Source organism: Nilaparvata lugens, chromosome 13 (genome assembly GCF_014356525.2).
Source record: "Nilaparvata lugens isolate BPH chromosome 13, ASM1435652v1, whole genome shotgun sequence".
NCBI lineage: Eukaryota > Metazoa > Arthropoda > Insecta > Hemiptera > Delphacidae > Nilaparvata > Nilaparvata lugens.
Window position 1 is genome coordinate 29,947,863 of NC_052516.1, and position 23,389 is coordinate 29,971,251.

At 33.0% G+C, this 23,389-nt stretch overlaps 2 protein-coding genes across 2 annotated transcripts in view; both read right to left on the reverse strand.

The window, feature by feature from the left end:
* Positions 1-3,544: 3,544 nt before the first annotated feature.
* LOC120354077 (zinc finger protein 585A-like) lies at positions 3,545-9,210 on the reverse strand. The gene is made up of 2 exons (XM_039440283.1): positions 6,541-9,210; positions 3,545-3,984 (listed from the first exon to the last, which is right to left on the reverse strand). The coding sequence occupies exons 1-2, from the start codon at positions 9,075-9,077 to the stop codon at positions 3,951-3,953; spliced, it is 2,571 nt and encodes an 856-aa protein (XP_039296217.1). The 5' UTR covers positions 9,078-9,210; the 3' UTR covers positions 3,545-3,950.
* A 10,346-nt stretch (positions 9,211-19,556) lies between these two features.
* Positions 19,557-23,389, reverse strand: part of LOC111058401 (transmembrane and coiled-coil domain-containing protein 4) — a 36,144-nt gene continuing 32,311 nt past the window's right edge. The window contains 4 exon segments of the mRNA XM_039440284.1: positions 19,557-19,826; positions 21,083-21,207; positions 22,143-22,214; positions 22,217-22,269. Of these exon segments, the coding sequence (XP_039296218.1) occupies positions 19,665-19,826; positions 21,083-21,207; positions 22,143-22,214; positions 22,217-22,269 (412 nt within the window). The 3' untranslated portion in view covers positions 19,557-19,664.

Genomic DNA, 23,389 nt, shown 5'->3' on the forward strand with positions numbered 1-23,389 from the left:
AGTGTTTTATTGATTTAGAGAACAATATCTAATAAATATTGAATAAACAGTACATCAATGAAATTTCTCAACAATAGGAAGTTGCCAGTTGAACAAAAGCCTGTTAAATGTTAACCGTGATTAATTTCACGAGAACCAATCAGAGAAGGCCTCGTGAGGCCAAATCAGAGAATTGGTTCTCGTGAAATTAATCACGGTTAACATTTAACCGGCTTTTGTGCAACCGGGGCAAAGTGTTACACATTAACAATGATAATTTTTCTAAAAAAAATGATTGAAATTATATCATAAAATTTATGCACATCAATAAAATTTCTCACCAATAAGTAGTTGATAATAAAAGTGTGACTCAAATAATAAGTATTGTAAAAAATTATTGAAACTATATTAATTTTCAAGACAAGAATTATCAATTGTACCACTAATATTGATTGTAACAATATTTATAAATAAGAAATGAAACAGATAAAAATTTTAGTTACCTGAGGCTGGTTTCAGACAAACGAGCTAGAGCATGAATTCTGAAGCATAGAAGAAACCTGACATATTATGAGAAGCATGATAAATTATGTCTCCAAAAGTGTATGAATCCAATGTTCGTTCTCATGGCTTTAAAGCTTTTGAACTGACTTTATACAGATTTATATTTATCTAAATAAAGAATTATATAATTCCGCCTGATAAAGAATTTTTTCATTTTATCTTCGTTGAGAAGAGTCATTCGCTCGTTAGGTCTAACTCCAGTCTAAGATGATTGGCAAGTAAATTCCTTAATAAAGTAGTTTTTACCGTTTTTATGGAAAGTCTATCACAATAAGATAAGGATATTTCTCTGAACTAAATTTGTTCTCAATGATTGATTTTTGTGTAAAATTTCTATCTTATTATTTCTATGAAATTTCTAATGATATGTGTAACACACTGTGTAGCCTACAGACAGTAGAATACTGTGGTTTTATTTCATTAATTAACATCTAAAGAGAAACAATCTATAATTTAATAACAATATTATACTGCACTGTAGTGTAAAAAGACCAAAAAAGATAATGATTTTGATGGAAAATAAACGGTAACTTAGCCTACTGTATTATAAGCTCAAATGTTGTAGAAAAACTATGATGATTTTTTTTTTGAAATAATAGGTTACTATTCTACTCAAATCATACATACTAATGTAAAACAGACAATAATTTATCACAGAAAAGGGTATAAACCTATGCATTTCATGCACTGAAAAGTTTCCAATAATAAATAATTTTGAACACTATTCAAGTGGTCCCAATGATTCATTAATGTTGGTAGAAATAAACGTCTTTGATACACAAACGTAGATTACAAAATTAACTAATATTTAAATGATTTATAATATCAACTTAATATAGGAAGGAGCACTTGTGAGAATATTCTAATACAACTATATTGATAAATATTGTTTCCAGATACAATAAACTTGTTTTACCTAGAGAAAATAAAATCTATTTGATACTATAATATAAAAATAATTGTATATGATTTTTAAAATGCACTTTGATATTACAGAGTTTTGTAAAGTTCATTTCAAACTATCATATTCCTTAATGATAGAACTATAGTATAGGCTAAGAAAAGATAAATTCTCAGTTAAATTCATATTATGGTTTAATATATCTTTATAAGCTCTATAGTATTATAACAACGGATGGATATGTAAAGGCTAAATATTAGTCTTAAAATCAGGGGCCTGATTCATAAAAATTTAGAATTCTGGAAAAATCCTGTCCACACTATTAACGTGCTTAGCACGGCTAATTTGGCCAGTTATTTGTAATACAGAACTTCTGAATATTTATGAAATTGGCGCTAGAAATAATTTTCAGTCATAAATTTTCCTTTCAGTCAGAATCTACTAAAAATAGTTGGAATGATCGACTCTCTAGCTATCAACACTAATAAGGATAATTCAACTATGGAAAATAGTTTGTTTTTTTTCTAAAATTGCACTTTGAAAATTGTTTGACTGTTCAACTTTTGCAACAACACTATTCACGCAAAATTATCTACTCCCATCAATACTTTTTCCAGGTAGAGTTCTCAACTTTAGTCAGACCATTTTTTAGGTAGACTTCTTTCATAAATACAATTTCTAGCCAAAATTTTCAACTCTCATCAAGACATTTCCTAGCTAAACATTATAAAATTCCATCCGATACATTTTCTAGGAAAAATCTATTTCTGATTTCTAATAAATGATTGCACTTTGAAAAATCCTATCATAGTTTTACACACCTAAAATATTTTTGGCAAGATTTGAAACTAGAATAATATATTTCTAGAGCTATACAACTTTGATTTGTAAAATTCTTCAAAATGTTGTATAAATGGTCAGGACTGACAGCTCATGTTAAAATATACTATCATGAGGAAGAGCTCCATTTTTTCAGAGGAGTTTGTCTGGATACCGCATATTTAAGAGCAATTTGACGTTTTTGCAAGCAATGCAATAAAATCGCATTTTTAATGTGCAATATTATGCAAGAACTGCATTGCACAATTCAGTTTATAGAGCATTACATGATTAATTCATGTGTAACGGCAAATGCAGTATATTGCATTTGTGCAACGAATTTTCACTAAAAATTCGTGCTCTATCCATTGTGAGCAAATTTCAAGCTACTATGTTCTCAACTTCATTGAGAAAATTATCATATTATCAGTCCCAACCAGAAATACACATAATCTTCAGAGCTGTAGTAAGCTTTTACTATGAGTAATAAAAATTGGATAAACAAGAGACAATACAATAGATCCAATTATAGGAAAATTCACTTAAAACTGTCAGGAATCATTATAAATAACACCAACGCTTTCTGTTCAAACAATGCTGACTGTTTGACATATTTTTGTGAGTAGGAAAGCTAATTATCACAAAAAATAATACATCTAGTAGAAAAATTGAATTTTGAATAATATTTTTGGACAAAAATCTCAAATATTGATTGTTAGACAATATGAATGCATTTTCTATACTTTATAGCATTCTCTAATACTTTGATCTAGAAAAATAGTCAACATTAAATGCAAGGCATCTGAGATAAGTGGCCAATAAATTTTACGCCTAGTAAAGGTAATTGACTATACACAAATAATATAAATATACATGAATATATAAAATATTGATTATTGAAGAGTAATTTAGACCAGGCATCAAAATACATTATAATAATGGAATATCGATTACAATTTTCTAGAAATATAATAGTTTTAAAATACTGGATTTTATCGAATTTGTCTTTGCTTAAAAAGAATTGAATTTACATTAGTGTCATATCAACAAAAAATGAACCGAATACTTTTGAAATTATAATTAAAACATATATAAAAAAGATAGAGTGATGTAATTTAGTGTTGTGATGGAGTTTGATAAAATGTCGGTTATTCATTACATTGAAATATCATCATTGATATATCATACAATTATTGATGAATTATTTAATAATGTGATTCTGAGATAATCCATTATTGAAGATAATCAATAAATTTCTGGAAGACATTTTCTTATATAGAAGGCATTGCAATAGCTTGATTTGAAACAGCTGGGAAATAATAGGTTATGTGTTTATGTTCAAGCTTCGAGCACAATGTTTCTGGTCTGACTGACATGAAAGTTTATTCTTTATTAGATAGCTAAAATTTTGATTCACAGTTTATTAGATTGATATGGAAAGGTTATCTGATAGGGATATTTTAGCAGTTTTGGAAGAGCTCTGCAGTAGTGATGAAGATAATATATTTGACTTTTATGATAGTGATGCGGACCTTGTGTACCAGCCAAATTTGGAGGAGGAAACTTCAGAAACTTTTTTAATGGTGGGACAAAAACTGATAACTCGTAATATGATGATTGTATAACTCATCGAGTTACTTACAGGTGAAATATTCCAGACAGAGATCCAAGCTCCAAACGCCCCATGTTAGCAGTCTGCTGAAATCCCCGGCTTTCTGAAACTAAACAAAAAGAGATAAATTAGAATAAGGCGGAATTGAATTGTTGTCATTATTATAATTTTTGGTGAAATATTTCTGAAATTAATCATCAAAGCTTTAAATACTTCCGAACCATGGGGATACGATTTTTCAACTTATTAATTAAATTCAGAGGATTATATATTGAAATAATATTATATTTACAAAAAAAATATCGTTTCATGATTGAATATTAAATTTGCAAAGGCTAATCAAGTTTGAATATTCTGGTATTTCATTATATTTCTTGACAGCCTAAAAACAATTTGGCAACGGTTCGAAGTGACCGTTGGTGAATGGTTTCAACTGTGTAAGGGTACAAGCACACCGAATGCGGAGCGGAGCGGGGAATGGTCATGATACACACAGGAAGCGTCTGAGCGTCAAGTACATTATTATGTACAAGAGTAGACCAGACTGGCACTCGCACTGTGACGCTCCAAAAAACAAACCAGCTTGTTCCAAAGTTTGACGCCCCGCTCCGCGAGTAGACGCTTCCAGTGTGTTGCATCTTATTACTTAACATGATATTGTACACGACGCTCCGCAACGCCCCGCTCCACTCCGCCTTCGGTGTGTTTGTACCCTTACACAGTTGACAGTGCGTTTGTACCCTTAAATAGTTGACAGTGTGTGTACCCTTACAATTCAAATACCCCGCTCACATAGGTTAATAATTATTAAAATAGCGGAGTCATCACTCAGGCCACCAAATTGGACGTTTGAACCGGTGAGCTGATAGAGTGATGATCGCGTAGAGACGAAACTAGAGAGAGAACGTTCCGAGGCGCGCTAGAGGAAGGTTGTGCGTGAGATTCTGTTTTTAGGCCCGTATTAGACTAGTTAACAACCAGGCTGTGTCACCGGTGACCCGACTAGGTGCTGGGCACTATAGAGTGGTCAACGTTATCATGACAGTGTTTGATTAGCAATGGTATTGCTATCCTTGTCTAGAATTCAACAAAGCTGATAGCGCTATCTCTTCCTCGCTTTGCTGTTGCCAGATCGTCTTCTAACAATGCACAAGTAATAGAATAGAATTTCATTAGTCATTCAATAGTACTAATGTAATATTACTCATTAGTAATATTACTAATATTACTCATTAGTCAGTCTTAAAAATAAAATCAACAAGTCATGTAAAACATAGATCACAAGTTACTCATATCATAAGAGCAATGGTACCCAGTTTATAGAAAAGAAATCATTTACTGTGTACAAACATTCATTATCCAATACATATTTTATTTTTTAATTGAGTGAATGCTAGTACAATAACTTTAATTTGTGGAGTTATATAATTTTAAACACATGAAGTGCCAGTTTCTCTGAGATTTGGAATGGTTATTTATTGTGGAATTTTAAGTCTGTCTATTTCGTGTATTCAAATTATGGTGATGGTTTGTATCATATTTATCTAAAATTCTTTTATACATAACACAAAATATAGAAAACATACAGTGATGGCAATGTCAGCAATTCAAGTTCTATAAAATGTGATCTACAATGAGCATTGAAAGTCCCAAGAAAAATAATATCTTTAGAGCAGGACGATCAACCCTATTGTTCATTGTTTTTGAAGGGACGGATTCAAGGATCCAAAGGTTTAAAGAACCCCCCACGTCAACCGGAGCTCATTGTGTTCCCAAGTAGTATGTTAGTTAGGCAAACCAATACCTATGTCCTTTACAAGAACCAGGAGTTTTTCCCTATAATAACATTCCATTCATCACCTGGTTGCAATCCAGTGTGATATGCTTGGCAGTCTCTTCAGACTGATTAGTCCTCGTGACCGGCATGAGTTCCACTCCTGGCCTTCTTTGTAGGTCCTTCCGCTGAGGAAGGGGCGGCCAAGTTGGCTCTAGGGCGCCCGGCCACCCTTGACTCAGCCTCTTGACCCACATTTGTGACTGGTTTTAAAGAAAAGCCCAAGATACCAGAGATGGGTCAAACTCCTGGCACAAATGTGGGTCAAGAGGATGAGTCAAGGGTGGCCGGCGCCCTAGAGGCAACTCGGCCGCCCCTTCCTCCGCGGAAGGACCTACAAAGAAGGCCAGGAGTGGAACTCACGCAGGTCACGAGGACTGATCAGTCTGAAGAGACTGCCAAGCATATCACACTGGATTGCCACAAGGATTGCGACAATGATTGCAACCAGGTGATGAATAGAATGTTAGAATAGGGTAAAACTCATGGTTCTTGTAAAAGACACAGGTATTGGTTTCCTTAACTAACATAATACTTGGGAACACAATAAGCTTCGGTTGACGAGTGGGGTTCTTTGAACCTTTGGATCCTTGAATCCGTCCATTCAAAAACAATAATCGAATACTGCCATTATAACGTGAACCTCACTATACACCATTTAAAAATGAATCAATTTTAAAAATCAAGTTTGAAGCCACCTAACTTCTTCCCTCCACGATGTTTTCATATTAAGCTGTGGTCTGTGAGGATCAAAATACTCCCGAGGTAGAAATTATTGTAACATTATAACGTGGAGGGTTTTTGCATCAAGATTTAAAGAAGATATCTTACCTGCATTTCTCGTGAGCTCTTCTCATGTGATCATTCAAAGCTGAAGGATATGTGAACCGTTTGTCACACAAATGACACACATGTTTTTTCACGGAATGCATGTCCTTTCGATGCTTATCCAAAGAGGATGACCGGTTGAAACATTTTTTACAGACCGCACATTCAAAGCTTTTCTCATTCATATGTCTTTGAATGTGACTAATAAGGGAATCTTTTTTGCCAAAATTTTTATTGCAATAAGCACAGATAAGATTGGGCTTATCAACAGTCTTATGCGACAATTTATGCAGGTATAAGTCATCTTTCAATTTAAAAGTCTTACCACAAACTTCACATATGTATGTATCCAATTTTTCGGGATGTTTATCGGCCATATGTCTAGATCGAAAATAGTTGAGTTGTTTGTAGGATACAACCAGTGTTTCATTGCAAATGTCACAGAACCAAGATTTTGGTTCAGAAACATGTACAGATTCAATATGTCGACTTAACGGTTCCGGATCTTTTATCACCTGACAATAGATGCAAATCTTCCTTTTCTGATGCAGAGACATATGCTCAATGTATTCTTTACTGGTGTTCAGCCAGATTTCATTTTTACAACTGACACACTTTCTTTTCTTGAAAGAGCACCGCTTTAGATGAGTTTTAAAATCAATAAATCTCGACATACCCCGCTTACACTGATAGCAAGTCATCGATATGTGGTTTTCAATATGTATTCTAAATCTCTTTTCAGTCTTCACGCCTCGACCACATTTGAAGCAGATAAATGCAGTAGTAACTTTGCCACCTGTCATTATACGAGAATTTTGAAATTCCTTCACATCGATTTCATTGGCAAGTATTTTCTGCATTGTATCAAAACGTTTCTCATTGCTAGAGTTTGCAAAACGATCAAGTTTCATTCTGAAGCTAGTGTCATTATTTTCTAAACTTTCTTCACAAGTAGACTTACTGCCATGCTCCAAACCATGCACTTTCAAATGCAATTTCAAATATTCCTCGCAATGATAGGCCATTCCGCATGCGCCACAAACATATCCTCCCAGAGTTGCAAGCGCCAGGACGTGATCTCGAAATTTATCAATGCTCTCATAAAACAAACTGCAATCTGGAGAGCATAGTTCATTATTTTTCCTATCCTTTTCCAAGTGCTTCAACCACTTTTCTTCATCACAACACTCAAACTGACAAGGCGGACATCTGCACTTATAATGACCACGCTTGTGCACTTTGTATTTCTCAATATCACTCCCAAGATTCTTACCGCATGTTGAACATTCAAAAGTGGGCGACGAATGTTGATGCAAATGATTCCTCAAGTTTGTAATAGTTCTACAAAATTTACCACAAACTGGACAAATCCAGAGCAGATGATCTGCTAGGTGGTTCATTACAAATCTCTTGTTTCTATGAATTACATGCTTGCATATAATGCATCTAAAGCTAACATTGAGTTTACTTTTATCTAGCCAGCCAAAATAGTAGGGCATTAATGATATTTCGCCATTCAAAAGATTATTCAGCCATTCAGTCAGTATTCGACCAACATTAGGATTCTCCAAATCAAACACATCCAATTCAAGATACAATTTATCAACCAGGTAATCATGTTCACTATCAAATTTTGATATATCAGGAGAAACAGTGTATACCATGTGTTTGGTACCCATTTGAGATTCAACAGTTAGATAGGGAATTCTATTGGACAATAGGTCTGAGTTGTTGTTAGTTTCCATCCTGTAATAATGGTCTTTCGACGACTGCACAATTCCTAAGTTAGATGTAGCATCCAAAGAAAAACTCTCAATTGCATTTCTAGAGTTTGTGTCATTTTGTTCTAAAACACTACTTGAATCATCACACATAATCTGTTCACTATTTTTAGAAACATCATCAACATCTATATTAACATTGTATTCTTCATTAGCAATTTCTTTATTAACTATCGACATTAAGTTGTCTTCAATATCTCCCTCACTATCATCATCATCATCCGAATTTGGGTTTCTTTGTAATACAGTTTTGTCGCCAATTTGAACATCTTCCTCTACATTGACAGATACAGAAGCACTTTCTATAATTTCTAATACTGTTTGATGTTGATAAACAACATTTCCACCCTTCATTAATAGTCCCGGAAAGATAAATGGATCTGAAGCACTAGTGTTTTTAGATGAGATGAGTGTTTTATTATTCAAATTCACTAAATTCAAAAGCTGCCTATCAAGTTCAGATTGCAATCTATCGTATTCAGGAAGGTTTGATTGATCAACAACTATCATTTTCCTGAGTTTAATTTGCACTTGATGACATGTATTTTTGAAACACCACAAACTATCCAGTTTGGTCACGCAGGATAAGCACACAGAATGAGGCAATTTGTCACTTTTACCCACAGCTATATCTAATAACTGCATTATTTTATACTGCAACATATTAACAGAAGCTAGCCTATCAAAAATATGGATAGATTGTTCTTGTTTACAAGTAAGTCCACATAACCTACAAATTATTTCAACTTCGGCCGACATTGTTACTTGTCTGTTAGTCACTTCAAACTATAAAAAGTCTACATAATTAGTGCACATTTGATTCATTGTGAATTATAAAGAGTAATTTACACTTTTAATAAGAAAACAAAATGTGAATAACAACACTTTGGACTAGACTAGACAGAATTATACAGATCACATTATTTTTGTTAGGTCGTTACTCGTTAGTCGTTACTGTCAATAGAAAATATATCGATAGGGATAGTTCGAAACCTGTTGAACAACCTTCGATAAGACATAACATGTCGAATTCTCTGTATCGATATATCGTATACAAATTCTCTTTCTACTTTTAGTCCAGGCAATGAGAATGAATGCTCAAAGAAGGTATAGAGGGAAATGTTTAGAAGACAATTTTTGACCCCGCAGTTTTGTTAAGGGTAGTAGTGAGGTAAACATATCAAAAGTCCCTACCCCTCCCTCCTGTGCTAAGTAGGTAGGGGTGGTTCAAAGGTACCATTTTTTGGTTTGTCGCATTTAACTCAAAAACTATGATTGTATCCTAAGGACTTAACTCTTATATAACAAATTATAGCTTACAAAATTTCCTACAATATTCATTCCACAACGTTTTTTATATCTCCTCTAGTTTTCAAGATATCCGCTCTTGAAGGTGTGACATTTTTGAAAATAAAACACGTTTGCCACCATTTTTATTTTCTATTTTTGGTCATAACTTTTTAAAAATCGACAGGAAAAATCCATGCTGATTATGAGCTTATAGAGCATTAACTTCTCTTCAATCATGATGTACAATTTCATGCATTTACGAATTTCCCTACACCTTTTGCAGCAGCTTTAGTGTTGAGTGTGAAATCTCCAGTTTTGCAAAAATACGGTAGACCTATTGACAAAGGAATTTCGATGGAATGTTTTAAACAAAATTTTTGAATTTGCAGCTTTGTTGAGACTAGTAGGAGGAGAACATATCAAAAGTCCTCATTCCTAACTCATGTGCTAAGGGGATGAGGGTGGCTTAAAAGTTGCATTTTTCAGCGTTTTGCTTCCACGCTCATATCTTGAGAACAATGCATCCAACCGACTCAAATAACTACTCAAAAATAAAGCTTGAAAAATTCTCTACACTTTTTTTCAATGGAAGTTTGTGATATTCCCGAGATATTTGCTCTTGAATGTGTGTAATTGTTGAAATAACAGGTTCGTATCCATTGTTTTGCTCTTCCAGTGCTTATAACTCTCCAACAATGCATCATAAAACTGACGCTTATCGTAGTTTTGTAGAGCATTGAATTCTCTTTGGAATGATGTATAATTTAACTATTCCAAATTTTCCATTCATTGTTTATAGCTGCTTTAATGTAGGGGGTGAAATTTTCATCCCTGCAACAATTGATCGTTTGACAATGACATTTGAAGGGAGTGATTGTGACACAATTTTTGACTTTGCAGCTCGATTTGAACTAGTTGATAGGTGAACATAGCAAAAGAGTGCATCTTTATCCCCTCTGCTGAAGGCGTGGGACTGCTGAGTTGACACTTGTTGCAGTAATGAAAATTTCAAGCTTCCTACATTGAAGCTGCTATAACAATGAAAGGAAAACTTGGAATAGTGAAATAATCCATCATTTCAAAGAGAATTTAATGCTCTACAAAACTACGATAAGCATCAGTTTTTATGTTGCATTGTTGAAGAGTTATAAGCCCTGAAAAAGCAAAGCATTGGAAAAAAAACCTGTCATTTCAACAATTACACATCTTCAAGAGCGAATATCTCGGGAACTGTTGGAAATATCGGAAAATTCCACTGAACAAAACGTGTAGAGAATTCACCAAGCTTCATTTTGGAATAGTTAGCTATGTCGGTTCAACGCTTTATTCTTAAGATGAAATGAGCGTGGAAGCAAGAAGCTGAAAAATGCAACTTTTAAGCCACCCTCATCCTCTTAGCACATGAGTTAGGAATGGGGACTTTTGATATGTTCTCCTCCTAACTAGTCTCAACAAAGCTGCAAAGTCAAAAATTTTGTTCAAAACATTCCCTCCAAATTGTCAATTTGACTATTGTTGCAAAACTGGAAATTTCACACTCAACACTAAAGCTGCTGCTAAAGTTGTAGGGAAATGCGTATAATTGTGAAATTATACATCAAATTGATGTATAATCAGCATAGATTTTTCCAATTGATTTTTAAAAAGTTACAAGAGCAAAAATAGAAAAAAATTGGAGGCAAACGGTTTTTTTCCAAAAATGAGAACTAGAGAAGATATATAAAATTTTGAGAAATGAATTTTGTAGGAAATTATGTAAGCTTTAATTTCGTATCTAACAGTTATGTCCCTAAGATACATAGTTTTCGTGTTATATGCGAGAAACCAAAAAATGATACCTTTGAATCACCCTCAACCAAGCGCTTTCGAAATGGCGCGCTCATCCACATCAAGGCCACCACCACCATCAAAAGCTCAAATATTGTTGACATTGTGCTCCACAGGCGGTGATCATTTGCTATTTGTGAGATTGGTTTGGTTTGAAATGTTGACTTTGACAAGACCAGTAGTGCTATACGGTGTAGAAACATTGAACTCAAAAAAATGCACAATGAAATGCTTTACCAAGATGATGGTTCACTTTGGCAAAAATACATGACCAGTACTGCCCTATGGAGTAGAGACATTGACCTCAAAAATTGCACAATTGATTGCACATCTGCATCAAGACCACCATCACCATCAAATGCTCCAATAGTGTTGACATTGTGTCTCAGGTGATCATTCGACTAGATTTGGTGTTTATGTGATGGGTTAGGTTTGAGATGTTAACTTTGACAAGACCAGTAGTGCTATACGGTGTAGAAACATTGACCTCAAAAGATTTCACAATTGAATGCTTTACTAGTGGTGGTTGACTTTGACAAAAATACAAGACCAGTAGTGCTATATAGTACGGGAACAAAGGACTCAGATAGTTCAGGAAGGGTAGAAATTAGTTGAAGAAAGCACAGGGTTTAAGATGTTTACTTAGGCCAAACAAAATTTAAAATTAATCCTGCAAAATACAAATACCATTAGTGCTCTGTAGTATGGAAACATGGACCTCAAAAATTTTCACCATTCAATGTTTGAACAGTGTTAATATTGTGTTCCACAGGAGGTGATAATTCGGATTATTGGAATTAGGAAGTTGAGCCTACTTTGACAAAATTACATGACTAATAGTGCTATACAGTGTAGAAACATTGACTACGAAAATTTTCTCAATAAAATGCTTAAAAGACAAGTGGCAAGAGCAAGACTACAATAATAGATGTAAGATAATAATTATGATTATATGAAATCCTCCAGATTGGAATATTGCTTTCAATGTTACTATCAATAAAATTAATAACATTTTATGAAATTTATAATACAGTAGATCTCAAACAATCTACAAATATTTCTATCCATGACAACTTTATAGTTCATACAGTAGATCTTATCTGATCTACAAGTATTTTTTCCATGACAAATGTGTAAACTTACTGAGAATATACTCAAGTTTGTTGAAATGAGCCATTTATTTATGAAAACTTCACCTTATACAATCATAGTATATTAGACATTTTTAATAAATGGTCATTTTGACGTTGTCCTTGCTTTTGTAGCACTCAAATACATCAGATATTTTTTTTACTTTTAGTCGATGCATGAATGAGAAACAAGAAGAACACAGAAGAGAACATAAATAGACCTATGCTGGCTTTCTGATCAATTTTCTCTGGACTTTCCTATTCATGAATGTTTTGGATTCTCGCATTAATTGATAATAAATTATTAAGATAATATTATAATTATTATTAGGTAGCCTAAGGAAAATCCAGGAATTTCTTTTTCGCCACACTGCACAGAAAGCAGCTGTTTTCCAGTCCTTACGTAGATTTGAAAGACAATGTTTGCAGACAACTCTCGTCTGACGTCAGAACAGGTTTCTTTCCGGCTAAGGCCGCTTTTTTAAAATTTTTGAAAATATGTTTGGACAACTGTGTCATATGGTGTATTGTGTTCAGGAGGGTGAGATCGGAAATTTCCACCCCACTTTGAGTACCCTACGTCTGGTTCTTGAGATATGAGACGTCAAAGTTCCCCCCCCCCCTCATAAAACATTCTTATTCAATTTATTATTCTTATATAGCTGATGCCAAAAAGTTAGGCGGCTTTGTGGGTCACATGGTGTAACCTACTCACAGCTGATGCAATGCATCCATTGATTGTCTCTTTTGATTTAAAAATCATCACCTAAGCCAAGCTAGATGACAACTCTACTTGACAACATCAGCTGTTGGAACGCACAAGAGACCCACGAAACTGCCTCTCTTTTTGGCGTCAGCTATACCTGTAGTGTGGCAAAAAATATCGTAAGCGACTTTCTCAGAAAGGTGTTTACAGTATTCGGATAACATATTCCCGGGCTCGGCAAGCCTCGCCCGGGAAACTATCCTCATACCGTAAACACTAACTTTCTGTGCTTGTAGTGTAATATACTATTTACAGATGCTTAAAGAAATTGATGTAATCTATGGATTCTGTTAGGGATTAATGTTAAATATCAGGGCACCAAGCTTCGCTCGTTATTTTTATCCTATTATATTAAGGGAGCAATTTCTGTATTATTATATAACTGGTTATTTATGTTTAACTGATTTCGAAATTTGGAACATAGTAGGTTTATGATATAAAGATTCTATTTCTCTAGGTCTCATCCTTGGGGAAACTCGCTGAACGACATTAAAATGATAATTCATCCTTGGCTGAAACAGCTGTGGATAATAAAGAAGTGAGTATGTGAAAAATCAAAATATCGCATCCCCGAAATTCATAAGATGACGTATAGCCAGCTGTGAAATATAAACACGATCATTTTAGAGAATTGTGTTCTGTTTATCAAATAAAAATATAGAGAGAAGCTCGGTGCTCCGATATTTTATTGATAAACAGAGCACAATTCTCTAAAATGATCTTGTTTATATTTTACATCTGACTATACATCAGCTTATGAATTTCGGGGATGCGATATTTTGATTTCCCACAGAATCACTCGCTCACTTTTTACTATCCACAGACGACGAAAGTCTCAGCTGTTTCAGCCAAGGATGAATTATCCTTTTAATGTCGTTCAGCGAGTTTTCCCAGGGATGAGACCTAGTGCAATCGAATTTTTATATCATAAACCTACTATGTTCCAAATTTTGTGAAAATCGTTAGAGCCGTTTTCGAGATCCGTTGAACATGAATATATACCCATATAACCACATAACCATATAAATATATACAGAAATTGCTCGCTTAATATAATGAGAGTTATGTTAGGCTATGTAGATCACGGTAAATTCAAAGAAATTACTCCCTTTTTGGCGTTGCAAAATGCAATATATATATATATATCAATACAGTTGTGTTGTGTGAAATGTTGTGGTACTTTTCCATATAGTAAAAAACACAAATTAAATTGTAAACCACATTATTTGTAAAATGGATATATCACTCATGAGTGGAGTCACTTTATAATATCAATAAGTTAGTCTTTATGTAATATCAATAATTATTGGGCATTAGGAATTTGTAATAGAACAAAATAAACTAAATTAAATTGAAATAAATTAAATGAAACATGGTTTGGAATTGTATAGTGTTTTATTGATTTAGAGAAAAATATCTAATAAATATTGAATAAACAGTACATCAATGAAATTTCTCTACAATAGGAAGTTGATAATAAGAGTGCCAGTTGCACAAAAGCCTGTTAAATTTTAACCGTGATTAATTTCACGAGAACCAATCAGAGAAGGCCTTGTGAGGCCAAATCAGAGAATTGGTTCTCGTGAAATTAATCACGGTTAAAATTTAACTGGCTTTTGTGCAACCGGGCCAAGTGTTACACATTAACAATGATATTTTTTGTAAAAAAAGATTGAAACTATAACATATAATTCATGAACATCAATAAAATTTCTCACCAATAAGTAGTCGATAATAAAAGTGTGACTCATTAACAATAATAAGTATTGTAAAAAAATGATTGAAACTACATTAATTTTCAAGACAAGAATTATCAATTGTACCACTAATATTGATTGTAACAATATTTATAAATAATAAATGAAACAGATAAAAAGTTTAGTTATCTGAGGCTGGTTTCAGACAAACGAGCTAGAGCATGAATTCTGAAGCATAGAAGAAACCTGACATATTATGAGAAGCATGATAAATTATGTCTCCAAAAGTGTATGAATCCAATGTTCGTTCTGATGGCTTCAAAGTTTTCAACTGGCTTTATCCAGATTTATATTTATCTTCGTTTAGAAGAGTCATTCGCTCGTTAGGTCTAACTCCAGTCTAAGATGATTGGCAAGTAAATTCCTTAATAAAGTAGTTTTTACCGTTTTTATGGAAAGTCTATCACAATAAGATAAGGATATTTCTCTGAACTAAATTTGTTCTCAATGATTGATTTTTGTGTAAAATTTCTATCTTATTATTTCTATGAAATTTCTAATGATATGTGTAACACACTGTGTAGCCTACAGACAGTAGAATACTGTGGTTTTATTTCATTAATTAACATCTAAAGAGAGAAAATCTATAATTTAATAACAATATTATACTGCACTGTAGTGTAAAAAGACCAAAAAAGATAATGATTTTGATGGAAAAATAAACGGTAACTTACTGTATTATAAGCTCAAATGTTGTAGAAAAACTATGATGATTTTTTTTGAAATAATAGGTTACTATTCTACTCAAATCATACATACTAATGTAAAACAGACAATAATTTATCACAGAAAAGGGTATAAACCTATGCATTTCATGCACTGAAAAGTTTCCAATAATAAATAATTTTGAACACTATTCAAGTGGTCCCAATGATTCATTAATGTTGGTAGAAATAAACGTCTTTGATACACAAACGTAGATTACAAAATTAACTAATATTTAAATGATATATAACATCAACTTAATATAGGAAGGAGCACTTGTGAGAATATTCAAATACAATTATATTGATAAATATTGTTTCCAGATACAATAAACTTGTTTTACCTAGAGAAAATAAAATCTATTTGATACTATAATATAAAAATAATTGTATATGATTTTTAAAATGCACTTTGATATTACAGAGTTTTGTAAAGTTCATTTCAAACTATCATATTCCTTAATGATAGAACTATTGAGTATAGGCTAAGAAAAGATAAATTCTCAGTTAAATTCATATTATGGTTTAATATATCTTTATAAGCTCTATAGTATTATAACAACGGATGGATATGTAAAGGCTAAATATTAGTCTTAAAATCAGGGGCCTGATTCATAAAAATTTAGAATTCTGGAAAAATCCTGTCCACACTATTAACGTGCTTAGCACGGCTAATTTGGCCAGTTATTTGTAATACAGAACTTCTGAATATTTATGAAATTGGCGCTAGAAATAATTTTCAGTCATAAATTTTCCTTTCAGTCAGAATCTACTAAAAATAGTTGGAATGATCGACTCTCTAGCTATCAACACTAATAAGGATAATTCAACTATGGAAAATAGTTTTTTTTCTAAAATTGCACTTTGAAAATTCTTTGACTGTTCAACTTTTGCAACAACACTATTCACGCAAAATTATCTACTCCCATCAATACTTTTTCCAGGTAGAGTTCTCAACTTTAGACAGACCATTTTTTAGGTAGACTTCTTTCATAAATACAATTTCTAGCCAAAATTTTCAACTCTCATCAAGACATTTCCTAGCTAAACATTATAAAATTCCATCCGATACATTTTCTAGGAAAAATCTATTTCTGATTTCTAATAAATGATTGCACTTTGAAAAATCCTATCATAGTTTTACACACCTAAAATATTTTTGGCAAGATTTGAAACTAGAATAATATATTTCTAGAGCTATACAACTTTGATTTGTAAAATTCTTCAAAATGTTGTATAAATGGTCAGGACTGACAGCTCATGTTAAAATATACTATCATGAGGAAGAGCTCCATTTTTCAGAGGAGTTTGTCTGAATACCGCATATTTAAGAGCAATTTGACGTTTTTGCAAGCAATGCAATAAAATCGCATTTTTAATGTGCAATATTATGTAAGAACTGCATTGCACAATTCAGTTTATAGAGCATTACATGATTAATTCATGTGTAACGGCAAATGCAGTATATTGCATTTGTGCAACGAATTTTCACTAAAAATTCGTGCTCTATCCATTGTGAGCAAATTTCAAGCTACTATGTTCTCCACTTCCTTGAGAAAATGTTCATATTATCAGTCCCAACCAGAAATACACATAATCTACAGAGCTGTAGTAAGCTTTTACTATGAGTAATAAAAATTGGATAAACAAGAGACAATACAATAGATCCAACTATAGGAAAATTCACTTAAAACTGTCAGGATTCATTATAAATAACACCAACGCTTTCTGTTCAAACAATGCTGACTGTTTGACATATTTTTGTGAGTAGGAAAGCTAATTATCACAAAAAATAATACATCTAGTAGAAAAATTGAATTTTGAATAATATTTTTGGACAAAAATCTCAAATATTGATTGTTAGACAATATGAATGCATTTTCTATACTTTATAGCATTCTCTAATACTTTGATCTAGAAAAATAGTCAACATTTAAATGCAAGGCATCTGAGATAAGATGACCAATAAATTTTAAGCCTAGTAAATGTAATTGACTATACACAAATAATATAAATATACATGAATATATAAAATATTGATTATTGAAGAGTAATTTAGACCAGGCATCAAAATACATTATAATAATGGAATATCGATTACAATTTTCTAGAAATATAATAGTTTTTTTTAAATACTGGATTTTATCGAATTTGTCTTTGCTTAAAAAGAATTGAATTTACATTAGTGTCATGTCAACAAAAAATGAACCGAATACTTTTGAAATTATAATTAAAACATATATAAAAAAGATAGAGTGATGTGATTTAGTGTTGTGATGGAGTTTGATAAAATGTCGGTTATTCATTACATTGAAATATCATCATTGATAAAAAAGTGATATATCATACAATATTATTGATGAATTATTTAATAATGCGATTCTGAGATCATCCATTATTCTAATATTTCTGAACATGATTGGCTCAGGTACAGATACTGAAATTGGAAAGACTTTAGTAGACTTAAATAGTATATCGATGTGATGTGTTTCATGGTGAATCAATCTATAAATGAAGAAATCTCTTCAGTTCATGAGGTTAGAATTATAAGATTACTTCTTGCATGTTTCTAAAAAATATATGAGAGCTTGATTGATGTTTTTGATTACAATTTCCTTTGTAAGTTTATAATTTTTTTACAATTGCGTACAAATTGTTAATCATACAGTACAATGAACAAGATTGATCTTCTATATTTTTCTAGTTAGGCCTACATAAGTTTACCGTCATGGCTTTTACAATTTCTAAAAAAAAGTTTCCAAGTCATGATCTCTCTATTGATTTAATACAATAATTACAACAATGATCGATAAAATTGATGTAATATCCATTAATTTGGATTTTCGTTTAGTAATAATTATCGATAAAATTGTTAATCAATGTAAATCATTAATCAATTGAATTGTATAACTCAACGCAATAATTGCAATGACTGATCAAATCACATTCATTGATAAAAACCACTTGATTGATCTCCTATTGAATAAATTTATACTGCGGGACCAATACAATAAAAATTGATAAACCTAATACTGATTAGATTTACCTCTGCTTGTTGCATTCCCATTCATTGGACGAATCAAATTCGTTGATAAAACTACTTGATCGATATAATTACAGACGTTTAGACAGTAAGATCAATTCAAAAAAAATACGGAATGAGAAAAATAAATTATTTGTGTTTCTCTAAGGCTAGGGCCACACGAGCGCACATAGTGCGTCCGTTGCAACTTAATTTTTGCGGCCTTCGTCAATGACACCACACGAGCGTTGAGTGTGGTGCGTCAACGTCAGTTGGCGTTACACAATTGAATCAGACGAAGCAATAACTTTTGCATGTCTCGACGTGCGTTGTAGCATTTCTGCGCAGTTCAAAAATCACCGTCCGTTACGACTTCCGTTACTTGGTAAGCACGCACCTCGTGTGGTGTCACCAATTCACTTCTATGTATTTCTACAAAAGACGTCAAAAAGTAAGTTGCAACGGACGCACTTTGTGCGCTCGTGTGGCCCTAGCCTTAAGGTGCGTACAGATATACGCGCCGCGAACATGAGCCATTCAATTTTAATCAGCTGACTATATCTGTATTTTTACAGAAACGGTAAGATACAGATATAAAAAGCTTGGCATCAGCTGATTAAAAGTGAATTGCTCATGTTCGCGGCGCGTAAATCTGTAGGCACCTTTATATGGGAAATCCCTTGCAAGAAGGTCCCACCTGGCCTTAATTTATAATTTGATCCTTACGACTGTCATACTTCAGCCGGGACCGACAAAAGCATACACATCCGATAACACGAGAGTGAGAATAAATTTTTATCGGAGAATAAATTGGGTTGAATTAATGAGTAAATAAAACGTTGACTGACTTTTACGTCTGTTTGTTGTCTTCGAGGACGTTTTCAGTTGACAGTGACGAGGCGAACATCGAAGGCGGATTGGAGGATGACATCTCAGCTGATGTTCCATTGGGATTCGTCTGCAGCCTTTGCAAATCAGTCTCTGACCGTGATCGGGGTTTCGAAATATGTTTCTAAAAAACACAAAAACAGTTTGAGAATTACAATAATAATAATAATAATACTTCAATTATTTAATACTATTAATTTTATAATAATTGAGACTTTTCATTATCTCTCCCGCAATTTATTTTACACAGATAATGTATTCCTTAACACACAAATCATATACGTGAACAGAAAAGGAACAACTGACTTAGCCCAAAACTGTTACCTTTCTGAATGTTGATGGAACTTATGCACAAGTCTATAGTGAGGTCTACGCTATTATAAAGGCAGTGGAGAAAGATAGGAGAGAAAAGTTGCCGATCCTCTGTCTTGTCAATGCCTTCTATAGACAGTTGCTGATACAGGTTTATTGATGTAATATTAACGGTTCATTCTTGTTTAAAATATTTCATCTTAATTATGAAAATTCATTATGAAATTATTGAAAAATATAATTTCGTAATGAATTTTCATAATTAAGATGAAATATTTTGTTAATTAATTATTAATTCTACATTGTTTAAAGACGATCTGGCAACAGAGCAAAGCGAGAAAGAGATAGCGCTATCCGCTTTGTTGAATGATAGACAAGGATAGCAATACCATTGCTAATCAAACACTGCCATAATAACGCGGACCTCACTATAGGACTCAAGTGGGCATCATTCTCTGCAAAAATCACATAAACTCAACAAAACAATAATTGAAAAACACAGTTTTAGGTTTGTTTCAAATAAATGTGGATGTGACAAGGATAGAACTGTTTTTTCAATCATGGATAAATTCAACAATATTAATTCCTTTTCAACAAATTTTATCAACCAAACAACCCAAGTTACTGAAACTTGTTTGTACGCATGAATTTTTAGAATATTTATTGGTATAATGTATTGGTGTAATGTTTTTGTATAAGCCAAATATTCAATGAACCAGACATAGATGGTGAGATTAAAAGCAGAAGGTTACGGTGGACGGGACACATTCTGAGGAAAGAAGAAAGCGCTCTGACAAACAGTGTACTGAGGAATAATCCTATAGGAAGGAGACCAGTTGGAAGGCCAAAAACTAGATGGTGGGACCAGGTCCGGAAAGATATGAGGAGGATGGGCCTAAAAGAGAAGGACGCGAGTGACCGAAACTTGTGGAGAGGCTTAGTTGATGAGGCCAAGTACCGACTGGGGTATGAGTGGCCACCGCAGTAAGTAAGTATAATGTGTTCCTGTAGTTTTAGAATATTTCAAATTCAATTGAGAAATCATGAATCAACATTTTTTCGACTTACAGGAATGTTGATGAAGTCTGTTTTGGAATGTTTTAGTTTAGAGTTGACATCTCTCCTAACTTCCCTCACTGTTACTCCCACTGCTTTTAAAATCTCGTAGATTTTATCCGGGTACTCACTGTGCCCTGTGACAAAGAGAACATTCAACAATTTAAAAATATGAACATAAAACATTCATAACAAGATCAAAGGTATGTGTTACAATACAGAACAACTTTCAATCATGAAGATGAACAATATAATATATTCAAAATTAATATATTTATGATAATAATATACAATATATTATATTGTGCATCTTCATGATTGAAAGTTGTCCTGTATTGTAACACATACCTTTGATATTGTTATATGAACAATATTGTTCATCATTGATGAACAATAGTCTCACTCAACGCAATTTAACTCACAATAAGCATAATTCATCTAAATTATCTAACACTATTTGTATATATAATAGGTTCAACTTGTCGAAATCGTAATTCCTCAATTTTTTCCTTTTGCGATAGTGTTTGTATGTTCTGTTTCTTGCCAAGAAATATTTATTTATTTCACTATCACAAATTCTTGATTATGCCTAGGGAATTGATTTATGCTTAACGAGCCATAAGGCAAGTATAACATAGACATAATAGCAAATACTTAATTGAGTTGTGAAATTCTACATAATTGGATAAATACAGTTATTGTTATAATTACGAGGATAGGGAGCATTGTTGTATGATGAAGTTTTCAAACTATTTTCATGAGATCGTTTTCGGTGAATTTTTATTTTAATTAAAATAGAAACAACACTTAAAGGCTAGGATAATTATTAAATTAATCGAAAATTGAACATATAGGTTTAATGTTCCATCAGATTGAATATGTGTCTTAGAAACCGGGTCTTGAAAATGGGTTCAGTCACAAGAAAAGTTTGGCTGCACCTACGAAACTGCTATTCAATTTTTTTTCGTGACTCAACTATCAATGGGAATACATAGAATGGAGAACAAAATACACTATGTACTATGGAGTAAAAAAAGAATAATAATTAGTTATTGATTTCATGAGAACAAACCAGAAACCAGCGATGATAGATCGACGTTTTGCATTTTCTTGTTGTTGAGTTCTATAGGCTGCAGCCCGGCCACCCACCACTAGGCATTGATAATGTTCGGTACAGAAACTTCAACAGCCAATCCGTCCTGAAATGGCAAAATTAAAATTGATTCATGTTCACAGAAAACATGTACAGGATGAACCATTAAATTTACACTTATAAATGACATTATTCATCAAAAGTAGGTAGAGGAATATTTTTCTTCCTAGGGAGAAAAATTGGTGCTGCAGAATTATTATTTTTATTATTATTATTATTATTATTATTATTATTATTATTATTATTATTATTATTGTTGTTATTTGTTACGTGAAGCCACAAATCTAAGCAGAGCTCAAGTGGCATGTAACATGTCATGAACATTTTTCTATGCAAAGTGTATGCATCTGTATCAACTCAAAGTGTGAAAGCACCACAACATTCCTTCATTGTATAGGGACACGCTTCCACAAGTACATTAGTAATTGAATACAAGAAAAGCCTATGACTACCACATAACCGTATTCTTTCAGGTAGACAATTGAAGAGCTTGAGTCCCGAATAATATGGTCCTTTTTCCAAAAGTGTCAGTCTGTGAGCGGGGTACTGATATACAGCTGAACTCTTTGCTCTTGTGCTATAGCCATGGCAAACTAAATTTCCTTCAAATCTCTCTGAGTTTCTGAAGACAAAATTTACAGTCTCAATGAAGTGCAATGCTGGGACCGTGAGAAACCTCTATTTTCTAAAAATGGGCCTACATGAATTGGATGGCCGCAAGCCCTCCAAAACACGAACAGCTTTCTTTTGCATTTTAAATATTGTATATAAGTTATTTTTACTATTCCCCCAAAAGAAGATGCTGTAGGGTATTAGGGCTAAAAAATATCCATGATACACCTTCTGAGCTGTCTTTATAGTGGATGCAGTCCTCACAGTTCTCAGCGCAAAAAGTGCATGATAGAGCTGTTTTATAAGTTTTTCCAAGTGTTTATCCCATTTCATATTTTTTTGCAATTCCACTCCAAGAAAACTAGTCACTTCAACAGACAAGCACTCCCTCCCATTTGAAGCATTCAGGTTTGAAGGTTCAACATGATGTCCCCTCACGGCAAACCTGATATAGTTGTTTTTAGTCATATTCAACTTCAATGCATTATGAACAAACCAATTGTTGAGTTGATGCATAGCCGTTTCAGCCCTAATCATAACATCGCTATCATCCT

Excerpts from the sequence above, each read along its gene's own strand:
- LOC120354077 (XM_039440283.1), bottom strand. The coding sequence starts at position 9,077 with ATGTCGGCCGAAGTTGAAATAATTTGTAGGTTATGTGGACTTACTTGT. Across the intron at positions 3,985-6,540 it reads AGAGCTCACGAGAAATGCAG|TTTCAGAAAGCCGGGGATTT; the intron begins GTAAGATATCTT and ends CTTTTTGTTTAG.